This window comes from Pistacia vera, unplaced genomic scaffold, assembly GCF_008641045.1.
Source record: "Pistacia vera cultivar Batoury unplaced genomic scaffold, PisVer_v2 Contig1295, whole genome shotgun sequence".
Classification (NCBI taxonomy): Eukaryota; Viridiplantae; Streptophyta; class Magnoliopsida; order Sapindales; family Anacardiaceae; genus Pistacia; species Pistacia vera.
The window spans coordinates 6,037-24,898 of record NW_022195352.1 but is presented as its reverse complement, the minus strand read 5'-3'; the positions used below and the strand labels follow the sequence as shown (position 1 = coordinate 24,898).

At 36.0% G+C, this 18,862-nt stretch overlaps 4 protein-coding genes across 12 annotated transcripts; 2 read left to right on the top strand and 2 right to left on the bottom strand.

Annotated features, from left to right (window-relative positions):
- Positions 1-2,393: 2,393 nt before the first annotated feature.
- On the bottom strand, positions 2,394-3,065 carry LOC116121986. The gene is made up of 2 exons (XM_031407891.1): positions 2,623-3,065; positions 2,394-2,529 (listed from the first exon to the last, which is right to left on the bottom strand). Exons 1-2 carry the CDS (start codon positions 2,925-2,927, stop codon positions 2,394-2,396), a joined length of 441 nt encoding a protein of 146 aa, XP_031263751.1. The 5' UTR covers positions 2,928-3,065.
- Positions 3,066-3,069: 4 nt separating this feature from the next.
- Positions 3,070-7,223, top strand: LOC116121976 (cell number regulator 6). Of its 4 annotated transcripts, none has more exons than XM_031407874.1 (5): positions 3,070-3,376; positions 4,907-5,014; positions 5,329-5,443; positions 5,863-6,128; positions 6,671-7,223. In XM_031407874.1, exons 1-5 carry the CDS (start codon positions 3,332-3,334, stop codon positions 6,902-6,904), a joined length of 768 nt encoding a protein of 255 aa, XP_031263734.1. In that variant the 5' UTR covers positions 3,070-3,331; the 3' UTR covers positions 6,905-7,223. The 4 variants fall into 4 exon arrangements, with proteins under 4 accessions (XP_031263734.1, XP_031263733.1, XP_031263731.1 ...); XM_031407873.1 differs by lacking the exon at positions 3,070-3,376 and adding an exon at positions 4,646-4,793 and having other exon boundaries at positions 4,893-5,014; XM_031407871.1 differs by lacking the exon at positions 3,070-3,376 and adding an exon at positions 4,708-4,791.
- Positions 7,224-7,541: 318 nt separating this feature from the next.
- Positions 7,542-13,856, top strand: LOC116121978 (elongation factor G-2, mitochondrial). Of its 2 annotated transcripts, XM_031407880.1 has the most exons (21): positions 7,543-8,058; positions 8,376-8,448; positions 8,883-9,031; positions 9,212-9,333; positions 9,419-9,569; positions 9,665-9,736; positions 9,898-9,993; positions 10,089-10,177; positions 10,329-10,395; positions 10,916-10,954; positions 11,135-11,195; positions 11,525-11,634; positions 11,718-11,792; positions 11,874-11,942; positions 12,049-12,170; positions 12,528-12,653; positions 12,839-12,959; positions 13,069-13,169; positions 13,267-13,327; positions 13,432-13,485; positions 13,575-13,856. In XM_031407880.1, the coding sequence occupies exons 1-21, from the start codon at positions 7,636-7,638 to the stop codon at positions 13,677-13,679; spliced, it is 2,286 nt and encodes a 761-aa protein (XP_031263740.1). In that variant the 5' UTR covers positions 7,543-7,635; the 3' UTR covers positions 13,680-13,856. The 2 variants fall into 2 exon arrangements, with proteins under 2 accessions (XP_031263741.1, XP_031263740.1); XM_031407881.1 differs by lacking the exon at positions 8,883-9,031 and having other exon boundaries at positions 7,542-8,058; positions 8,376-8,597.
- A 551-nt stretch (positions 13,857-14,407) lies between these two features.
- On the bottom strand, positions 14,408-18,346 carry LOC116121977 (3-hydroxyisobutyryl-CoA hydrolase-like protein 1, mitochondrial). 5 transcript variants are annotated; one of them, XM_031407878.1, is made up of 11 exons: positions 18,291-18,346; positions 17,696-17,775; positions 17,014-17,097; positions 16,806-16,890; positions 16,022-16,107; positions 15,804-15,925; positions 15,547-15,607; positions 15,223-15,321; positions 15,004-15,105; positions 14,874-14,919; positions 14,408-14,718 (listed from the first exon to the last, which is right to left on the bottom strand). In XM_031407878.1, exons 3-11 carry the CDS (start codon positions 17,071-17,073, stop codon positions 14,675-14,677), a joined length of 705 nt encoding a protein of 234 aa, XP_031263738.1. In that variant the 5' UTR covers positions 17,074-17,097; positions 17,696-17,775; positions 18,291-18,346; the 3' UTR covers positions 14,408-14,674. The 5 variants fall into 5 exon arrangements, with proteins under 5 accessions (XP_031263738.1, XP_031263739.1, XP_031263737.1 ...); XM_031407879.1 differs by having other exon boundaries at positions 14,579-14,718; positions 15,004-15,110; XM_031407877.1 differs by having other exon boundaries at positions 14,597-14,718; positions 14,878-14,919; positions 15,004-15,110.
- Between the last annotated feature and the right edge of the window lie 516 nt (positions 18,347-18,862).

Below are 18,862 nucleotides of genomic sequence, written 5' to 3'. Positions count from 1 at the left end.
TGCCATTGAAGACTTTGAAAACCCAGCCTATAAATTGATTCTACTATTTATTTGGTCTCAAATTTCAGTCGATTTGACTTGCATTTGTTGAAGTTGTTGGTTTAGGATGTGAGTTGGGTTGATTGTTGTTTGATGGNTGGCACACGAAGACGAGTCTCCACCTATCCTAGAGTCTGCCAATATAGTGATATAGCGAGAATTGTCCAGCTATCTGGATCAGGGATAGGGATCCTGCCATGCGAAAAAGCCATTTCGATAGTCGTCAAGTGAGGACCCTATCGATCGATCCGCTGGAATAGCCTTGTTTGCTTGTTATCTCGTCTCCTAAAGTCGATAAACAAGGGGATAGGTCTTTCGAATAGAATTCATAACTTTGCCCCCGGAAATCAGAAAGGAACTGACACTTTACTTCACTTTTCCCTTCTTCTATCTTTTCTTTGAAGTAAATGTCTTCCCTGACTATATTTATAGAGAGAAAATATTTACCTTACATAAGAGCAACCCTGATCATTCGAGCTCGCTCGCAGACAGGCGGAAGTAAGCGACTACGAATGGACTGACACTGCCTGGTCTGGAGAGCTCACTTACTTACTTGACTTGTGCTTGACCGGAGAAGATAAAGAAGATTCGAAGAGTACTATCCTGTAACATCCTCGTAATATACAAGCGGATAGGGCACTTTTTTTCTTCATCTAAAGGTATAGTTGTAAGGAAGCTATTGTCATCTTCTGTAACCAATGAAGGAACAATGGAAGCCATGCCTGCAAAAGCCTCGCAAGAATCCGTAGAAGAATATAAAGTCTTATAATAAGAAACAATATGATCAGCAATAACTTGCGGATCCTCCACCATATGACCATCAATATTAAGAGAATGAATAAAAGATTGAGCACGTTTGATCTTGGCATAATTATGAAAAAATTTAGTGCACCTGTCTCCACCAAGATATACGAGACTTCTCTTTCCAAAAAATATGTTGCTTTTGAAGAGCATTTAGAAGATTTTCCTTAGCCATAACCTCCTCCTCATAACGCTCTGGGGTATAACCCAATTGAGAGTTAGATAACTGAACCTGGGAAAGAATTGATCGGGCTTCATCAACTGTAGCATGAATATCTCCAAAAACGGATTTGTTCCAGCATTTCAAACAATCTTTGAGAGCTCTCAATTTATAAGGAATTACAAACATAGGACAACCCAGAACCATAGTGCTTTTCCAACATGAAGAAACAACCTCCATAAAAGACTCATGAAGCAGCCACATGGATTGAAAGCGAAACGGGCGCGGCCCTGAAGGAATCAATTTTGAAGCAGTGAAAATAAGAGGATTGCGATCAGAAACCAGCCTTGGAAGAGTCTGACAATTAGAGATTGACCAATGATCTAGCCACGAAGAATTACATAAAGCCCTATCCAAGCGTAGTTCAATGTGTCCTCGCGATCTCCAACCATTCGACCATGTAAAGGGGGGGGATGGATGGGATATTATCACAAGAGCTGATGAAATGGGAGCTCCGATTCCTATTCACCGGACCGGAGCTAATTACTTTCTTTGCGGAACCATAGCTAATGGCTCACTGAACTATCTTGCCTTTGACCTTTTCTTTTGTCCCTCGCTTCCAGCTTCCCCATTGGTTTTTTTAAGAGAAGAATCTCTGCCCCGAGCGGCTAACTATTCTATTCAAAGCAAAGAGTTCTCTCTCCTCCAACAGCCGAGATAGCTGCGGTTCTTCCTTAAAAAGAAGCAGAAATCGAATTTTAAAAACTATTGACGAGACCCCAATTTCTTCTTCTTACCATTAGCGCTAATAGTATAAAAACCTTTGATTCTCGGTATCCCATCTCAGAAGTCTATTACCTGGCTGGGGTAAGAAAGTTGGCTATTAAAAGGAGAGAGAAAGAAGAACTCGTATTTTTAAGATGATTATTTCCGGAATCTGAGAATGTAGTCACGACTGAAGCAGAAGGTGGAGTTTTTGGATGCTCAATCGGGGCCAGAGGTGAAATTACAGTTATTGGATTCGATCCAGTGGCCAAGAGAAGAGGGCGAACCTAGCATAAGAATTTCTTCTAGGAAAGGGGAATTATAAGCAGCAGTGGCTACTAGCGGAAGAGGATGCGGTAAGGCCTATAATTACACTCATTGGCTGCTTGTCCTAAGAAATGAAATCGGTTATTAACGTCTTATAAGTAGGTTAGGATTGATCTTAGGCGCAGTCCCAATGGTAAGATCAGTCCCAAGACTTCAGAGCGTGTGAGACAATTCATTTATTATAGAACGATATTTTCTTTTATGGGCTGGCCCTAGTGTGTAATGGACTATATTCCTCGATCTAGGTGTATCACCTCCACCAACAGGCATGGATTAATGAGCTATAGGCCCTCTTCTGCTCTTATCGAAGAATCGAACATTTTTTTTTGNTAAATGATAATAAGTAAGAATGAAAATAAGGCACCTTGACTGATGGGTCAGTCACCAGCAGACGAAAAGTATCACGAACGATTCCACAACCTTGAGTTAATAAGGTTCTTAGAAAGAAAAAAAGATGAGAGTTATTCAATAACTTACTACAAAGAATTCACAATTGATTCATTTAAACTAGTAATTGTAAAATTGTAAACCTGGAGTACTGCTGAAGAGCGGCTACCGCATTTTCGACTTCGAATTTTGATGGGACAGAATAGAACGCCGTATAATCTAAGGACCCACCTGCTCTTTTATCTCCTGTCCCTTCTACGGACTCTAGTTTTCTACTAGTGTGGGAGGAGCAGAAAGCAGCACAAGATTCTATGAGAGGAGCAGGAGTTTGATTGGCAGAATTTAGAAAGTTAAGATTAGAAGAAGCCAGAGGAAGAAGAGGGGGAGGGTTTGATGGAGTAGAGAACTGAATCATAGGAAGGTCTATGCGCATGGTTCCTCCTCCCATGTTTAAGATTTTTCCACTTCAGTTAAGCTTGTAGGGATAAGAAAAAGAGAGAGTTTTATTCGAAATTGTGAACCCTATGCTCAGCTCTTGCCAATTATATTAGTACGTGTCAACACTCTGTTGAGATAATTGTGAAAAAAAAAGATTCGTACTGCTTCCTTCGGTGAGAAGTTCCCTTCCCTTTTCTAAAATGCCTGATTGGTCTGCCTCAGAAAACGTACAAAGTGAACTGCTTTTTGGCTGGCCCTACAACCTACCGCTTGGGTTGAACCAGAACTTAAGTAAGAGGAAATAAAACCACCAGAACAGTTCACACTTGGGCAAAGACGACTGACTTTGGAAGCGGAACACGAACCGATTTCCGCTATTCCGGATTCTTATTGAGAGTAGTGAAATCAAGGTTTATGATAAAGTCAGTGAAGTTTCTATGGTGTTCTACCATTTTTACGGTAACACGAGAACATTAACATCTTTAGCTACACAGACTCAAAAAAGTGATTTAGAAATCTTACCAAAAAACATAAGACCCAAGATGCTTTGCTTTCACCTCGTTTACCTCGTGCATTCTAAATTGAAGGGTTTTGATAGATTTTGTGTTATCCAAATATGTGGTTGTTACATATGAAGCTTTTGTAGATGGATTTTGCATAGTGGATTTTGTCTTAGTTTATATAAAAGAAGACCTAAGTAGAGTGTTCCAACCGGTGACACTCAGTTGAGCCACAACAATGTTAAAATAAATAAACACTTCCAAATTATTCCACTACATGGGTTGAGCACTTGAGCTCCTACCGAGAGTTTATATGACTACTTGAAAGAGGGGACCTAGAAGTGGTATTGCTAACCAATCCAATTTGATCTCCCCTTTCAAAGTAATGTAATATTAAAGAGGAAACCTTGAGGGGTTGGTCGATCAAGAAAGTTTGCTCCTTCGTTGACTTTATAGGATCAATAATGCTTGAGTTACCGATAAAGGTACCGATTTGACATACTGATTAAGTTAAATTTTGAGATTTTTGGTAATTGGGCAAGTGTATCGGTATGTGAAAATCGGTGACTTACTCGGTAAACGTAGTATTACTGTTATAGGATCTAATTACTGTAAGGTCACCTATCATATTTGTAATTTAACTTGGAATATTAAAATCTCGAGGATTAGTTAAAGTATACATAAATTAGCTTGGACACTCCGATCATAAAACAAAAATATATTAAAGAGAAAAAAGATATATATATATATATATATATCTTTTTTCTCTTTAATATATTTTTGTTTTATATATATATATATTATATATTCTTGATTTTTATATATATATATATATATATATATATATATTATATATATATATATATATATTATATATATTATATTTAAAAGAGGGAAAAGTAGAGTTCCAACTAAGAGATTTAAAGAATTCAAGAAAGCTTAAGTATAGTTTCCTTATAATCTTTATTTGTATTATGCACGAGTCTTGGTTACAAAAGTCTTGTGAATGTGAAAGCTCTAAAAAATCCCTCAAATTGAACTCTATTTGAATAATGCAATGTTGATGAAATTATTTAATTTTCAAATTACAATGAGATACATATGAAACGCAACGTCTATAACGAAAAACATGATCCATAATTTATTTAAACAGAACCCAAGAGAAGTAACTTATCATAAAACGACGACGTCACATGAGAATGAGGGTAATTGGTGAAGTTCAAAATGTTGAATGCGTTTTCAAATTGGTTTTATACAGAAAACGGGGTATAAAAGCATAAACGCCGTTAAAGAAATCAGGAAACAGTTGGTCGAAATTCAGGGAGTGATCAGTGCTCTTCTCGCAACGTTTCTCATCTCTCTCCTTATACATACGTGTGGTTCACATTTCCTCTTCTCTAAATTAATCTATTTTTAATACCTATTATGTTTTGTGTATTCACTATTCACTGATGCTTGAATTTTCAAACTGAAAGTCTTGTTGGATCAGATGGCGGACGGACACGCGCAGTCCCGTTACGTTAAGTTGACGCGAGATCAAACACCTTCTGAAGACATCACCCCTGGAGAACTCAATCAACCTGTTGAAGTTCCTCAGGTTTTGTGTTGTTCTATTTGTTTTTCTTCTTGTTGAATATTATGTTGATGCGGTTATGAAACGATGTCTTCTTTCTATTTGATCTGGTAGGATTTATAAATGAATATAATGTGTATAAAAGCAGAGAGAAAAAGAGGGAGATTTCTCTCTATTTTAATGAATTTTTGGGTTTATTTTCAAATCAATTAAGATATTTTAACAAGAAAATGTGTAACCGCTTTTAGAGAGAGGAGCAAACAAGTTTTTTTTTATTGTAATGCAAGATTATCTGCATTTTTAAATGCTTGTTGATGATTTTGCTTACTATTGTGCAGTTGAATGTTCAAAGATGCTGTGAATGTGGACAAGTGCTACCTGAAAGCTACGAGCCTCCTGCTGATGAAGATTGGACAACTGGAATTTTTGGATGTGCTGAAGATACAGAGAGTTGTAAGAGTCTCGTTACCCGTGCTGTTATGAATTTTACAGTCACATGCTGACATATCACCTAATTTATGAATTTTAGTTCTGGCATCTATTGAAACATATAATCCATCCTTCCTCAATTGTTTTAAGTTAGATAAAGAACTATGAAAGAGTAACATTGATTGTATAGTTGGAATCACAGAAAGGTGACTAGGATGTAAATGAAGCGTTTATGAGAATATTAAGGATTAGGAAAGAATCAAGACTGGGATGAAAGTTACTGATTGAATTCACCGTTCAGATGATGATATTACAGTGTTTATTTGTGGGATAATGTTACTGGCGAATGGTGACAATATTCCAAACTTAATTCCTTACTACAGCACATTTGATCTTTTATCATAATTGTTAATCACATTGAAGTTTTTAATGTTGTTTGACAGGCTGCACTGGACTCTTTTGCCCATGCGTGTTGTTCGGTCATAATGTTGAAACATTGAGAGAAGAAATTCCTTGGACCAATGCATGTGTTTGTCATGCCATGTGCATTGAAGGTGGATTGACACTTGCAGCGGCAACTGCACTCTTCCATGGAGTTGACCCCAAGACTTCATTCCTCATATGCGAGGGCCTGCTGTTTGCTTGGTGGATGTGTGGCATCTATACTGGTCTGTTTCGACAATCATTACAGAAGAAATATCACCTCAAGGTTATTTTCTTAGAGTTGATAGCTGAGATTTTAATACTTTAAACAAGAATAGTTTTGTACAAGAACAGGAGTAAGTGCTTGAACATGCATTATCTTGAAGTAGCATTAAGGCCATGGATGTGCTGCAAATTTTAGTTTGTCTTTTTATTGTAATTTAATGTTTTCAAGTAGAGTGAACTAGCTGGTTTATTGGTGTAGACTTTAAATCTATCATCTTTAGTCTCTCCTCTGGCATCAGTTCTTTTTTCAGATTATCATCCTTTCTCTTTCTTTGCTGAATGCTTTCAAAGTTGGGTAGCATAAGATATAATCCTTCCAATTTAACTTAAAGGTAAACTTTATTTATAAATCATTCTTGAGAAAGAGTGTATCTGAGCCTTTATAGTTTCCTGTCTCTTAGTTTTGCTTGCCTGGATTTGGTACTTAAAAAATTAGATATATTATCATAGGAGCCAATGACCTATCCTAATTTATAGATAGCTACAAATTCAAGACTTAGATGCATATGCTGTTTGTTTACTCATTATGCTGCTGCTTTGCAGAACTCACCATGTGATCCATGCATGGTTCATTGCTGCATGCATTGGTGTGCTTTGTGTCAAGAGCACAGGGAGATGAAGAACCATCTAGCTGAGAATACACTTAGTCAAGAGGCTGTTGTTAACCCTCCACCAGTTCAAGAGATGAACTCTGGTGAGAACAATCAGTCTGCCCAATCTGCACCATCTTCAAATGATGAACATCGCAATTTGGAGTTGCAGTTGCAGCCAGTGTAGGATTTTACAGTGGATATATACAGAATTCACAAGGAGTTGCTGCCAGAAAAATGATAAATGAAAGGATTATTGACTTGTGCAGGAACTCCGGATAAGCTGCTAGTGATGAAATTCTTATATTTGTCAAACTTGCTTGTTTTGTTCTGCTATCTAGTACCAAGATTAAGGTCTTTATATTTTCAACTTCAGTAAACATCAATCAAGCAAGCCACAGTTCAGATAGCATAGTGCAATTCTGATATGTATTTTTTAGTCTTTTATTTTGATTGTAATCTCTGCAGAAAAAGAATAAAATGAAATTACAAAATAGTTTCCATTCAGCAGCATAATGAGCTTCTGGGATTTCTAACAACAGTTCTGATTTTTCAGCAAAGCATTATCAACACTGGAGAATTACAGTAGCGCATGATAAGGTGACTGGTTTATTATCTTTCTGGGGCATTAATACTTGGGACCTCTATTTGATTGTATGAAGATTTCATGCGGATACGTATGCAAACCTCTGAGTTGATGCAAATTTGATCATTTAGTAAAACCAAATTGAGAGATATATTATTATTATTATTTATTGAGAGATTATTATTATTATTTATAAAAATAATACCCGAGACCCGGAAGTTTTAAGTTCTTAACCAACCCGCCCCAAAATAACAGTCCAGTAGTCGTCTCCAAAATCTAAAACCCCCGAACTCCTAACGCAGCTTAGGGTTTAGGGTTTTATACTCCCCACCATGGCTCGATTCCCTAGATCCACCACACCACGACTTCTATACACCCTCTTCTCCTCTTCCAAGACGACTCCGTCTCATTCCTCATCACCGTCACCGACCACTGCCCTCCTCCTAGGAAACTTCCACCTCCAGTTACGACAATTCTCGGCCGGAGGGAACCTCGCACGCGCCAAGGAGGACAAGGAACCATGGTGGAAGGACTCGATGGAGCACCTCAGAAATATCGGAATCTCCGCGCACATCGATTCCGGAAAGACCACGTTGACGGAGAGAATTTTGTATTATACTGGAAAAATTCATGAGATCCATGAGGTTCGTGGCCGAGATGGTGTTGGGGCTAAGATGGATTCTATGGATTTGGAACGAGAGAAGGGTATCACAATTCAGTCTGCCGCCACTTACTGTACTTGGAGCGGTTACCAGGTAAACGGAACAACAAATTATGGTTGGATGTTGCTATTCGCACCTGAAAGCTACTTTCAATAACCAATATACTCTGTTTTTAAACTTTTAAAAATAATTTTTTTGACTTCTTATAGTTTCACCATTTTAACTTAAAATCAATGGATTAAAAATGTAATTGAATTCGAAGACAATAAAATAAAAAAATCTGGTTGAAAGTTGAGGAAGGAAATGTATGTTTAGCAAAACGTGTGTGGAGTGTTTCTACGGATGACAATAGCCCCACCCTTGGGATTTTGACTTGAATGAGGATTAATTGAATCTGTTTGTGGTTGCAGATTAATATTATTGACACTCCTGGACACGTTGATTTTACCATTGAAGTTGAGAGGGCTTTACGTGTTCTTGATGGTGCCATTCTTGTCCTTTGTAGTGTTGGTGGTGTGCAAAGTCAGTCAATTACGGTCGACCGCCAAATGAGGAGATACGAAGTTCCAAGACTTGCCTTTATTAACAAACTTGATCGAATGGGAGCTGACCCTTGGAAAGTTCTCAGCCAGGTGCATTTGAATGCCATTATTGACCTTTGATACAACTAAATTTTAATGAAATCTTTTAGTCAGCTGTATGTATAAGCTTTTTAGAGGTTTTTAACTATCTTAACCGGTATCCGTACTTACATTTGAAAGCACAATGTATATTATGTGTTGACTCACTGATTAGATTGGTATCTTATATAGGCGAGGTCTAAGCTACGGCACCAATGTGCTGCTGTGCAAGTTCCTATGGGATTGGAAGAGGATTTTGAGGGCCTTGTTGATCTTGTGCAGTTAANGTTCTTGATGGTGCCATTCTTGTCCTTTGTAGTGTTGGTGGTGTGCAAAGTCAGTCAATTACAGTCGACCGCCAAATGAGGAGATACGAAGTTCCAAGACTTGCCTTTATTAACAAACTTGATCGAATGGGAGCTGACCCTTGGAAAGTTCTCAGCCAGGTGCATTTGAATGCCATTATTGACCTTTGATACAACTAAATTTTAATGAAATCTTTTAGTCAGCTGTATATATAAGCTTTTTAGAGGTTTTTAACTATCTTAACCGGTATCCGTACTTACATTTGAAAGCACAATGTATATTATGTGTTGACTCACTGATTAGATTGGTATCTTATATAGGCGAGGTCTAAGCTACGGCACCATTGTGCTGCTGTGCAAGTTCCTATGGGATTGGAAGAGGATTTTGAGGGCCTTGTTGATCTTGTGCAGTTAAAAGCTTATCATTTTCAGGGTTCCAGTGGGTCTGTTTCTTAAGCTGTGCAGTTTGCATATGTATGTTGCCTTGTATATACATCCTTCTATGCTTATTATTGTTGCCTATTACAGGGAAAAAGTTGTGTCTGCAGAAATACCAGCTGATATGGAGGCATTTGTTGCAGAAAAGAGGCGTGAACTAATTGAAACAGTGTCCGATGTTGATGATAAACTTGCTGATGTGTTTCTCAATGATGAGCCTATATCGGCAACTGATCTTGAGGTTTGCGGAAAAATGGAAATAATATGCTATGTGAAAAAGAATGAGGTGACTTTGATTTGTGCCACTGAAATCTAATTTCTTTTCCTTTTGAGTAGGAAGCAATTCGCAGGGCCACCATAGCACGAAAGTTTATACCTGTATTTATGGGTAGTGCATTCAAGAACAAGGTATATTCGATACTTGTTTTTCTTTTTTTCTTTTTATCACCTTTGGATGGTATGCAAGTTGTTATAAGTTATGATAATTGAGATTACACTCTTTTCCTTGTATAGAACTGAACAATGTAAATCCGATGTTCTTGTTATTTACTGCCTTTCTTGGATGACAGGGAGTGCAACCACTTCTGAATGGTGTACTTAGTTATTTACCATGTCCTCATGAAGTTAGTAACTATGCTCTTGACCAGAAAAAGAATGAAGAGAAGGTATTTTATTTGACTGAAAATTTGACCCTGATTTTGGTCCCAATATTTTTTTAAAATAACTGGTTGGGGAATTAAGTTTTTCTATTCTCTTGTAGGTTATATTAGCTGGAAATCCGGATGGACCCCTTGTGGCACTGGCTTTTAAGTTGGAGGAAGGACGCTTTGGTCAATTGACATATTTAAGGTATGCCTAAGAAGTTGTACCAAGTATTTTCATACCTCTGTGAGTTGAGTGCAGTTAAATTTTCATCAATTTTTTGTCTTGGTATTAATCCATTTGTGGATGAAAAATTTATGCTAAGTTGCTAACTGTAATTCCTTGTTGACGGTTGTAGAATTTATGAGGGTGTGATTCGGAAGGGTGATTTCATAATAAATGTAAATACTGGCAAGAGGATTAAGGTGAGCTCAAGGCATGTTATTTCAAATTACAGTAGTTGCATCTATATATCTTGCAGGCCACTTATTTGGAAATTTGATTTTGAGGAAAGAAGAGTAAGAGCCAAAATTCTGCCACCACACAATCATTTTAAACTATTACTAAAACAAAAGTATTATATCATTGTTTGTGATCCATCTTGGGAAATAGGCTCTGTGAAAATTTAATTGTCCTCATATTATGATGGTTTCACTGTGCCATTCAAGGTGTCTCAGCTCAAAGAAATGTAGGTAGCATCAGAAACTTTATTGACATAATTGGTTGTTTGTTGCATGGTGCAAAAAAACTATTTGGTCTACTTTTGTCGGAACAAGTGCATTTGAATAAGAAGGCTGGTATCTTTAAGATTTTTATATATGCGCATAGCTATCAGAGTATTGGATGGCTAAATTATTTCAAAATTTTGTGTGCCAAGATTGTCTGATACTCTTAACTAATGGTTCTTGAATGTAATTTCTAAAGCTATAACATTGTTTTGGACAGGTTCCTCGTTTGGTGCGGATGCATTCTGATGAGATGGAGGTCTTTTCTTTTCTTTTTTTTTTTCTTTCTTAACTTGGCTTCATTCATCTTAGTTATATAATGGAGCACCTTACATTTCTATATAATTTATGGAAACCAAGCATATTTATTATTTTTGAACTTGAAATATTGTGATTTAATATTGTTTTTTCTTTGTTTATTTATTTATTTTATCCACAGGACATTCAAGAGGCACATGCTGGGCAAATAGTTGCTGTCTTTGGTGTGGATTGTGCATCAGGTCCCAATCTCTCTTTTGCATAAACAAGCTAACGCATAAGTTTCCCTTTTTCTTTGTTGATTACTTTTACGATGTGATAAGTATGAGAAGAACAAGTTTTTAAAAATTTAACTGGACTTTGATAAGTTTTTTTAGTTGGGATGAAGGGTTTGAATTTCCAAATGTCAGCATAAGCTTTAGTGTATGAAAACCGTTACTTGGTTAATGTCTTATGCGCTATAGTTGGTATGGGGGTTTATTGATTTTGGACGTCTTATGCACTTGGATAATCTTCTTTATTTTGTTTCACTCTCAACATTTTCTTATGATATGTGCTTTTGGGCAATCAGGGGACACATTTACTGATGGGTCTGTTAAATACACCATGACTTCTATGAATGTTCCTGAACCAGTAATGTCGCTTGCTGTTCAACCAGTTTCAAAGGATTCTGGAGGACAAGTAAGTAGCTTAGTTTTTAATCTATTGCTTTGTGTGCAATATCAAATGAATTATAATCATTATTTTTTTTTTTCTTGTAATAGTTCTCTAAAGCATTGAACCGTTTTCAAAGAGAGGATCCCACCTTCCGTGTTGGCTTGGATGCTGAGAGTGGGCAGGTCTGGGTTGCAAAATTTATTTTTTATATAGAATATATTTGTATAATTTATTAACATTATAGTTTATGCTTTTTTGAGCAGACAATTATTTCTGGAATGGGAGAGCTGCACCTAGACATTTATGTTGAGCGCATCCGTAGAGAGTATAAGGTGCCATACGCTTTGTCATTGTTCAATAATTATATGGGAGGTTTGGATACTATGGCTTATTGAACAATTGCACCTTGCTGAAGTTTTATCTGATTTCTTCGAATAGGTTGATGCAACTGTTGGAAAGCCTCGTGTTAACTTCAGAGAGACTGTTACAAATCGTGCTGAATTTGATTATTTACATAAGAAACAATCTGGAGGACAAGGTCAATATGGACGAGTTTGTGGGTAAGTTATTACTGACCGCTTGATTTTTCGGAGCCACTTGAATTTTATATCAATGTCTGTTTATCTGATTGTGGGGTATTATAGATGCATCTTTTATCCATCTCATTTTGGGACCCCTAACAAACCCAATTTTTTAACTGTGGACAAGGAGCTGGATTTATTAATAACTAGTTTGGCTGTCATGAACACCTGCCATATATGATTTGTATATATAGCACCTGCACGCTGAATTAAACCTTGCTGCACCAGGAAGTTTTGGTCTCGTGCTGGCAAAGGGTCTGCTGGTTGTGGTGTGAAGCAGCCTTATACACTTATGTCATTCTTGCTGATGAAATTCTCTTTTCTTTATTTTGGTAGGTATATTGAACCACTTCCTCCAGGCTCGCCAACTAAGTTTGAATTTGAAAACTTGCTTGTGGGACAAGCTATTCCATCAAGTTTTGTACCTGCAATCGAGAAGGGTTTTAAAGAAGCTGCCAATTCGTGAGTTTTGATTCCCTTTACCTTTTTGATACATATATTAAAGTTGGTGGCTGACTATAACATTGATTTTACTTCTGGTTTTGCCGTGGTGGCTTATATTAAGATGAGGTTATAATGATGATCTTCGCTTCTTGTTTTAATCATATGTTATGTTCTATTGATCTATTTCTGCTTGCAATTTACAGGGGTTCATTAATCGGACATCCAGTTGAAAATCTTCGTGTTGTTTTAACTGATGGTGCTTCCCATGCCGTGGATTCTAGTGAACTTGCATTTAAGTTAGCTGCAATATATGCTTTTAGACAGGTCCTTCTCATCCCCCTTTTTTGGCCATTGGGCCTTATTTTTAATTTCTGTGATGCTTTTTTCCTCCGAAATATCTACTAAAATTTCCAATTTTTTATTTATGAAACAGTGCTATGCAGCTGCAAGACCTACAATATTGGAACCCATTATGTTGGTGGAGTTGAAAGTACCCACGGAATTTCAGGGCAGCGTTGCTGGTGATATCAACAAGTGAGTTTCTCATCGATCTTTTGTATTAGAATATTAGTGGGAACATTCTTATTGAATTTTGTATCTGAAAATTTCTGCACTTCTGGGCATACTGTAGGAGGAAAGGTGTGATTATTGGAAATGACCAAGAGGGTGATGACTCAGTAATTACTGCTCATGTAAGCATTTTTTTTTTGTTTCTCTCGGGTGAAAGTGATTTATTTATACGAACTTATCTTGACTCGTACTCACCTGTTGAGAATGTCTCTTTTGGTCTTTTCAGGTTCCTCTGAACAATATGTTTGGATATTCGACATCTCTTCGTTCAATGACACAAGTAACGTCGAAAACATTTCTCTAGCACTTGTTGCTGAATCATACCTAATAAAATTGTAGTCTGTAATTGGTTGATTCTTTTATCTGCAGGGTAAAGGTGAATTCACGATGGAATACAAAGAACACTCACCGGTTTCTCATGATGTGCAGACGCAATTAGTGAACACTTACAAAGCCAGCAGGGGAGCTGAATAACTGAGGCTTGCTACTGGACATGCCCCTACATTTATTTTTTTGGCCTGAATCACTAATAATACAGTTTCAATTAATTTATTGAGTGTATGTGATATTTATTTAGGCGGTTGGTCCTTGTAGTGGTCACCAAAATTTTGAAAAACACAATAAGAACTGCCTGATTAGGTGGATTGAACATATGCAGGCAACCGTGACCAATAGTTACGCGTGTTCTAGGTTCTTTCCCAAGTCAAATCAATACAAACAAATATGACATTTTGCAGTAAAAGGTTTTCTTAATGAAAAAATTACCTCCTAGGAGTTATCTATCTACATTGTGGCGTTGTAAAGCGCTGCTGCTTTGTGGAAATTAGAAAGCTAGGTATTAAAAAAATGTAAAAACTGAATCTAACTAAATTTTCGATTATCCGAAAAACCAGTTTGGTTTTGGTTTAAAGAAAATAAAACCAAATTTTCTGTTCGGTTATCTGTTTGTAAGAATATGAAAACCGATTTTATTAATTAGTTTATTATAAAAATGTTAAATATTAAATTAAAATTGGTTAACCGGTTTTTTGATATCCGATCAATTTTGGTTCAGAAAAATTCTTAAACTAAAAAACCAGTTTGATTTATAGAATTGGTTAAACACCCCTAAGCTAGAGCGCACAAGAATTGATCAGGAAGTCGTAAACACTCCAAAAATTCCTAATTTTTTGTTCTTTTAACCAAAAAGGGCTCTGATAATCCAGCATTATTAATTCTCTTGCTGGGAATTTATTTTAACCATAGATTTAAATGCAACTTAATAGATTTTTCTTAAAGAATACGGAAACAATTGGCTAATATAGACAATAACTGATTTTAGAAACTATTATGCTGTCCTGATCGTGCAGACAAAACCTATACCTCCTGAGAGTGAAGCTTCTAAGCTTTGAAACTAATTAAAAGCTTCTCGCAGTTTTGTGGGCAGCTCTAGATCAGGCTCAGATTCACTAAGTGGGGAAAAATAGCAATCAACCATATCTTCCGACACCTGTTCCAGACTTGGAGGACTCCACTGCACATTTTGAAAACCATGAGAATCTAACACTCCCTAAATTACGTATTACTATCATTATTCAATTTGAAATTTAATATCATGTTTATTCTCAAAATCCATCTTTATAAATTCATCAAATACCCTCATAGGAAGGTAATAATATCTTTTAATACCTACCTTTGGGGCAAGGTCCTTCTCCACCATTCGTGCACGAATTCCCTGGCAAGGAATTATAGGAACAATGTAGTGAAAAAAACCATAAATATTTTCGTTCATTAGTTGGAAAATCAAAATAGCGTATACCTCACAAAAATCACCAGAAATTTGCTTAGATATCCCTTGTAATGACATTCGGTATTCACGGACCAAGCTTTGATCAAAGGTCTCAAATCTACCTTTTCGTATCTGACCCGTCAACAACATTTATCAGATGACAATGCAAAGATTTTCCAACCGCAACCTAAAATAAGATACAAACTCTCAACGCAAAATAAAAAAGTGAAAAGAGAACGAGTGACTCACAGATCTCAAGGAAACCTTCAAGCTCAGTGGTGAGGCTTCTTTAAGTCTTCTTAAAGTGGAACTGCACCAAGCATCATTTGTTTCAGCTGCCTCGCGTTCCTGAGAAAAGTTATTATGTCATATTTGTTTCAACTTAATGAAGATTTCTTTTCACTTTTTTTCCTTTTAGCATTTTCATTTATCTGTTATGCAAATAGCAGACCATGTTTAATCCAAAGTTTTTATATAGAAGTCTGCTCCCTTAAAATAATACTTTCCAGAGTGAAATGCAGTAGTCTACGAGCAGATAAACGAGTCATTATGTCCTATAATATGTGTGCTTACCAAAGAATCAATAATTTCTTCCACTGTGTCAAGGCTGAAACATTTGTCAAGTATTTCAATCCTGACCAAACGAGACAACTGGTTATCACATAATTGAATACACCATACAAACAAAGATTCACATTGATTTCAAAAACACCAAAGATGGAAATTTGACATTCCACTGTGTTTGTGGTGAAAGGAAAGACAAGTTGGTGGTTCCAACAAAGTTAAATCAAAATTAACTTCCACAATCTAGGTACCATGTAAATTTATACCTGTGAACTACACTCATCTGGTCTGGATGGACAATGTCACAGTATTTTTCCAAGCATGCTTCAATGACAGAAGGATCATCAGTTACCAATTTCCCAAGCGCTTCTTCAATTAATGGGAGTCTCTGTTGGTAAAGGAAAAACGAACAAAAATAAAGATAATAATACTACCAGGAAATGTAAGTAAATTGGAAGAAAGATAAGGGACCAGTAAAACTAACTTCACTGAGAGAATAATGTGTAGCTAGCCCACAAGCCATCATTTCTGCTGGATTGAGTTTTTCCCCTGTCAGAGCTAAATACTCCCCTGCAAAAATCAAACTTCAAATTTATTGGGATGCCGTTCTGAACCAGATCCCAAAAGAAAGACAACCTACCTAATGCAATTCACAGAATAGGAAGGAGGTGGAGGGACTAAACAGTTTCTTGCTTGACAGAGTTAGACTTCAAAACAGATTTCAGGCTCAAAAAGCTAGACTTTCAGACGCTCATTCAGAAATCAAGTTAGCAACCAACTGTTACCCATAAAACTTGAATGTGGCTCATACTATGTCAAAAAGTTACTAATGATCCAACATCTCAAGCCAAGCAAACCATAAACCCATCATAGCATCCAATACCTGTAATACCTTACTTGGACAGTATTATAAAAGTGAAACAAGTAAATTTATGGAAGAAGTACACAATACATGCTCCTAGAGACATTAAAGATCACTGTACTGGAAATTATCAGAAAAATATCTAACAGAAGCACATGTTAAAACAAAATTTTCAATAACTTAATGTTCAAGAGGGTTTTGTTGGTTGATGATAACTCCCTTGAAATTGCATTAAATTAATCTCCCTACACTTGTAAAATTACCAGGATCAGAATGGCAAACAACACAACTGAAAATATAAATCTTCATATCAAACAAATCATGAACAACTTAGTTAAATGCAATAATTTGCTGCAAAAGTGGACAAGTTAAATATGCATAAAAGACCAATATGCACCAAAAATACCTAAGTGACCAGGTAGATGTGAGAGGTAAAAGGATGCGCCAGCATCAGGGTGAAAACCAATTAGAGTTTCTGGGGTTGCAAAAACCTGCAAATTATTAATATAAACTGTCAGTTGACTTCAAAGACCATGTAGTTAAATTCATGTGGTGCATCATCAAAACTAAATTAAAGGGTTAAGAAGAAAGAGACATGTATCCCAATAACATACAGTTCTACCAGAGGCAATCCGGAATGTCCCAGGTATGGAAACTCCAGCCCCGCCGCCCATAGTAATGCCATTCAAAATAGCCACCTACACAAAGATAAATTAAATGCTAACTTCACTATACTGGTTAACACTCATACACTTAAATTAGAAAGATAACAAGACTTAACTGATTATAAGTTCCAACCACAAAAAACATGGATTACAGGAAATTACTCTCCTTCTAGAAAGATATATAAGTAAATAAAGATGATAGTTTACCTAACCATGACACTTTCTGTATTGAACTAAGATTATTCTTAGGAAGGGATTTAAATACAGACCATAATGATGTAGGATAGTAAAGTCAGATTTAGTGATCTCTATATGATTAGTACAGTACCAAAAGCAAAACACATTAAGGGGCAAAAGAGTAATATATGAAGAAAAATAAATAATGTCGGACCTCAGTCATTAGAAAGAGGGAAACAAAGATAAATAAGCAGCATAAGAAGTCATAAACTAATCAAAATGTCTTTCTATAGTGTTCATATATAAAAGAAGTTCTGCATATATTATTATGTCAAAATTAGATTAAACAATCAATAACAAACTACAAAAAACAACCCTAAAGGGTTGTATAACAATTAGTAGGTTACTGATATTCTAGAAACATGTTCTGATTGTTAAAGAAGTTCTTACTCACATGTGGCTTCAAATAGGTGCCTAGCAAGTATATGAAACTATATAGTGTCCTAAAGAAGTTCTTACTCTCTTCAAGCTTCCCTGCACAGAGAACAAACTATTGAATGATTGTATAAAATTATGAATCAACTCATGTGAATAAATAAACATTTACCAATATATATCTATAGAGATATATATCCATTTTATCACCCATTTGTCCTCTCCATTCCAATGTGGGATAAACAACAAGGTAAAATAAAATATAATACCACAGCAGGCAATCCTAAACGCAAGTCAGCCATTAAAAACATGAAACAAACGTCAAATATAAGAACTTGAGGCAAACAAGATCAAGAAACCACAAAGCACAGATTTCCTCTCTATAGCAATATATAACAACCTGGTTTTATCTCAAACTTTCTAATCCTAAAGTCTTTCAATCCATCTTTTGTTACCTGACTATGTGATGCCAACTTTCTGCAAATAATCATTGAAAATGTAGAAATATATTATTCAAAACAAAAGCATTTATCCGTAACATAAGGGCAACAATAAATTCCTTTAACTATACCATACGGAGAATAGACTGAGTAGTGTAACAAAAATGGGGCCACCTTGGTTGATCAAATGATAGAGTGCAACAATATCTCACCAGCACAAAACGCCCGACACCATGCCCTTCAAAAATTCAAAATTATTCCTTAGCGATGAATAAACCAAAATTATTATTAACATCGAACGATATACAAGTTAAAACTTGAATCTAAAAATTGAAAAAATCAACGAAGAATTACACCTCATCACAAAAACCGATACTGGATCATCTTCCAACATTTATAGAGGCTATTCAACTTACCCCCTAAATACCATATAAAAAAAAAATTCAAGGTGAAAAAAAGAAAACTAGATGATACAACTTTAATAAACATGTATTGAAAACGAAGTGTAAAATAAACAAATAAACAAAAAAAATTAGAAACGAATACCACACCATATTTCTGTTGAGAGCATTGAGAACCGAGGGTCTGTTAAGAATCGCCATCCGAGAACTAGCTCTACCTTCCGCTAATACCTATAAGTTATAAAGAGAAAATTAAATTAATTGAATGCTTAAAAAAAAAAAAAAAAAATTACGCACTGAATTGAGGTTAACTTACTTGATTGTCAAGATCATCATTAAGAATGT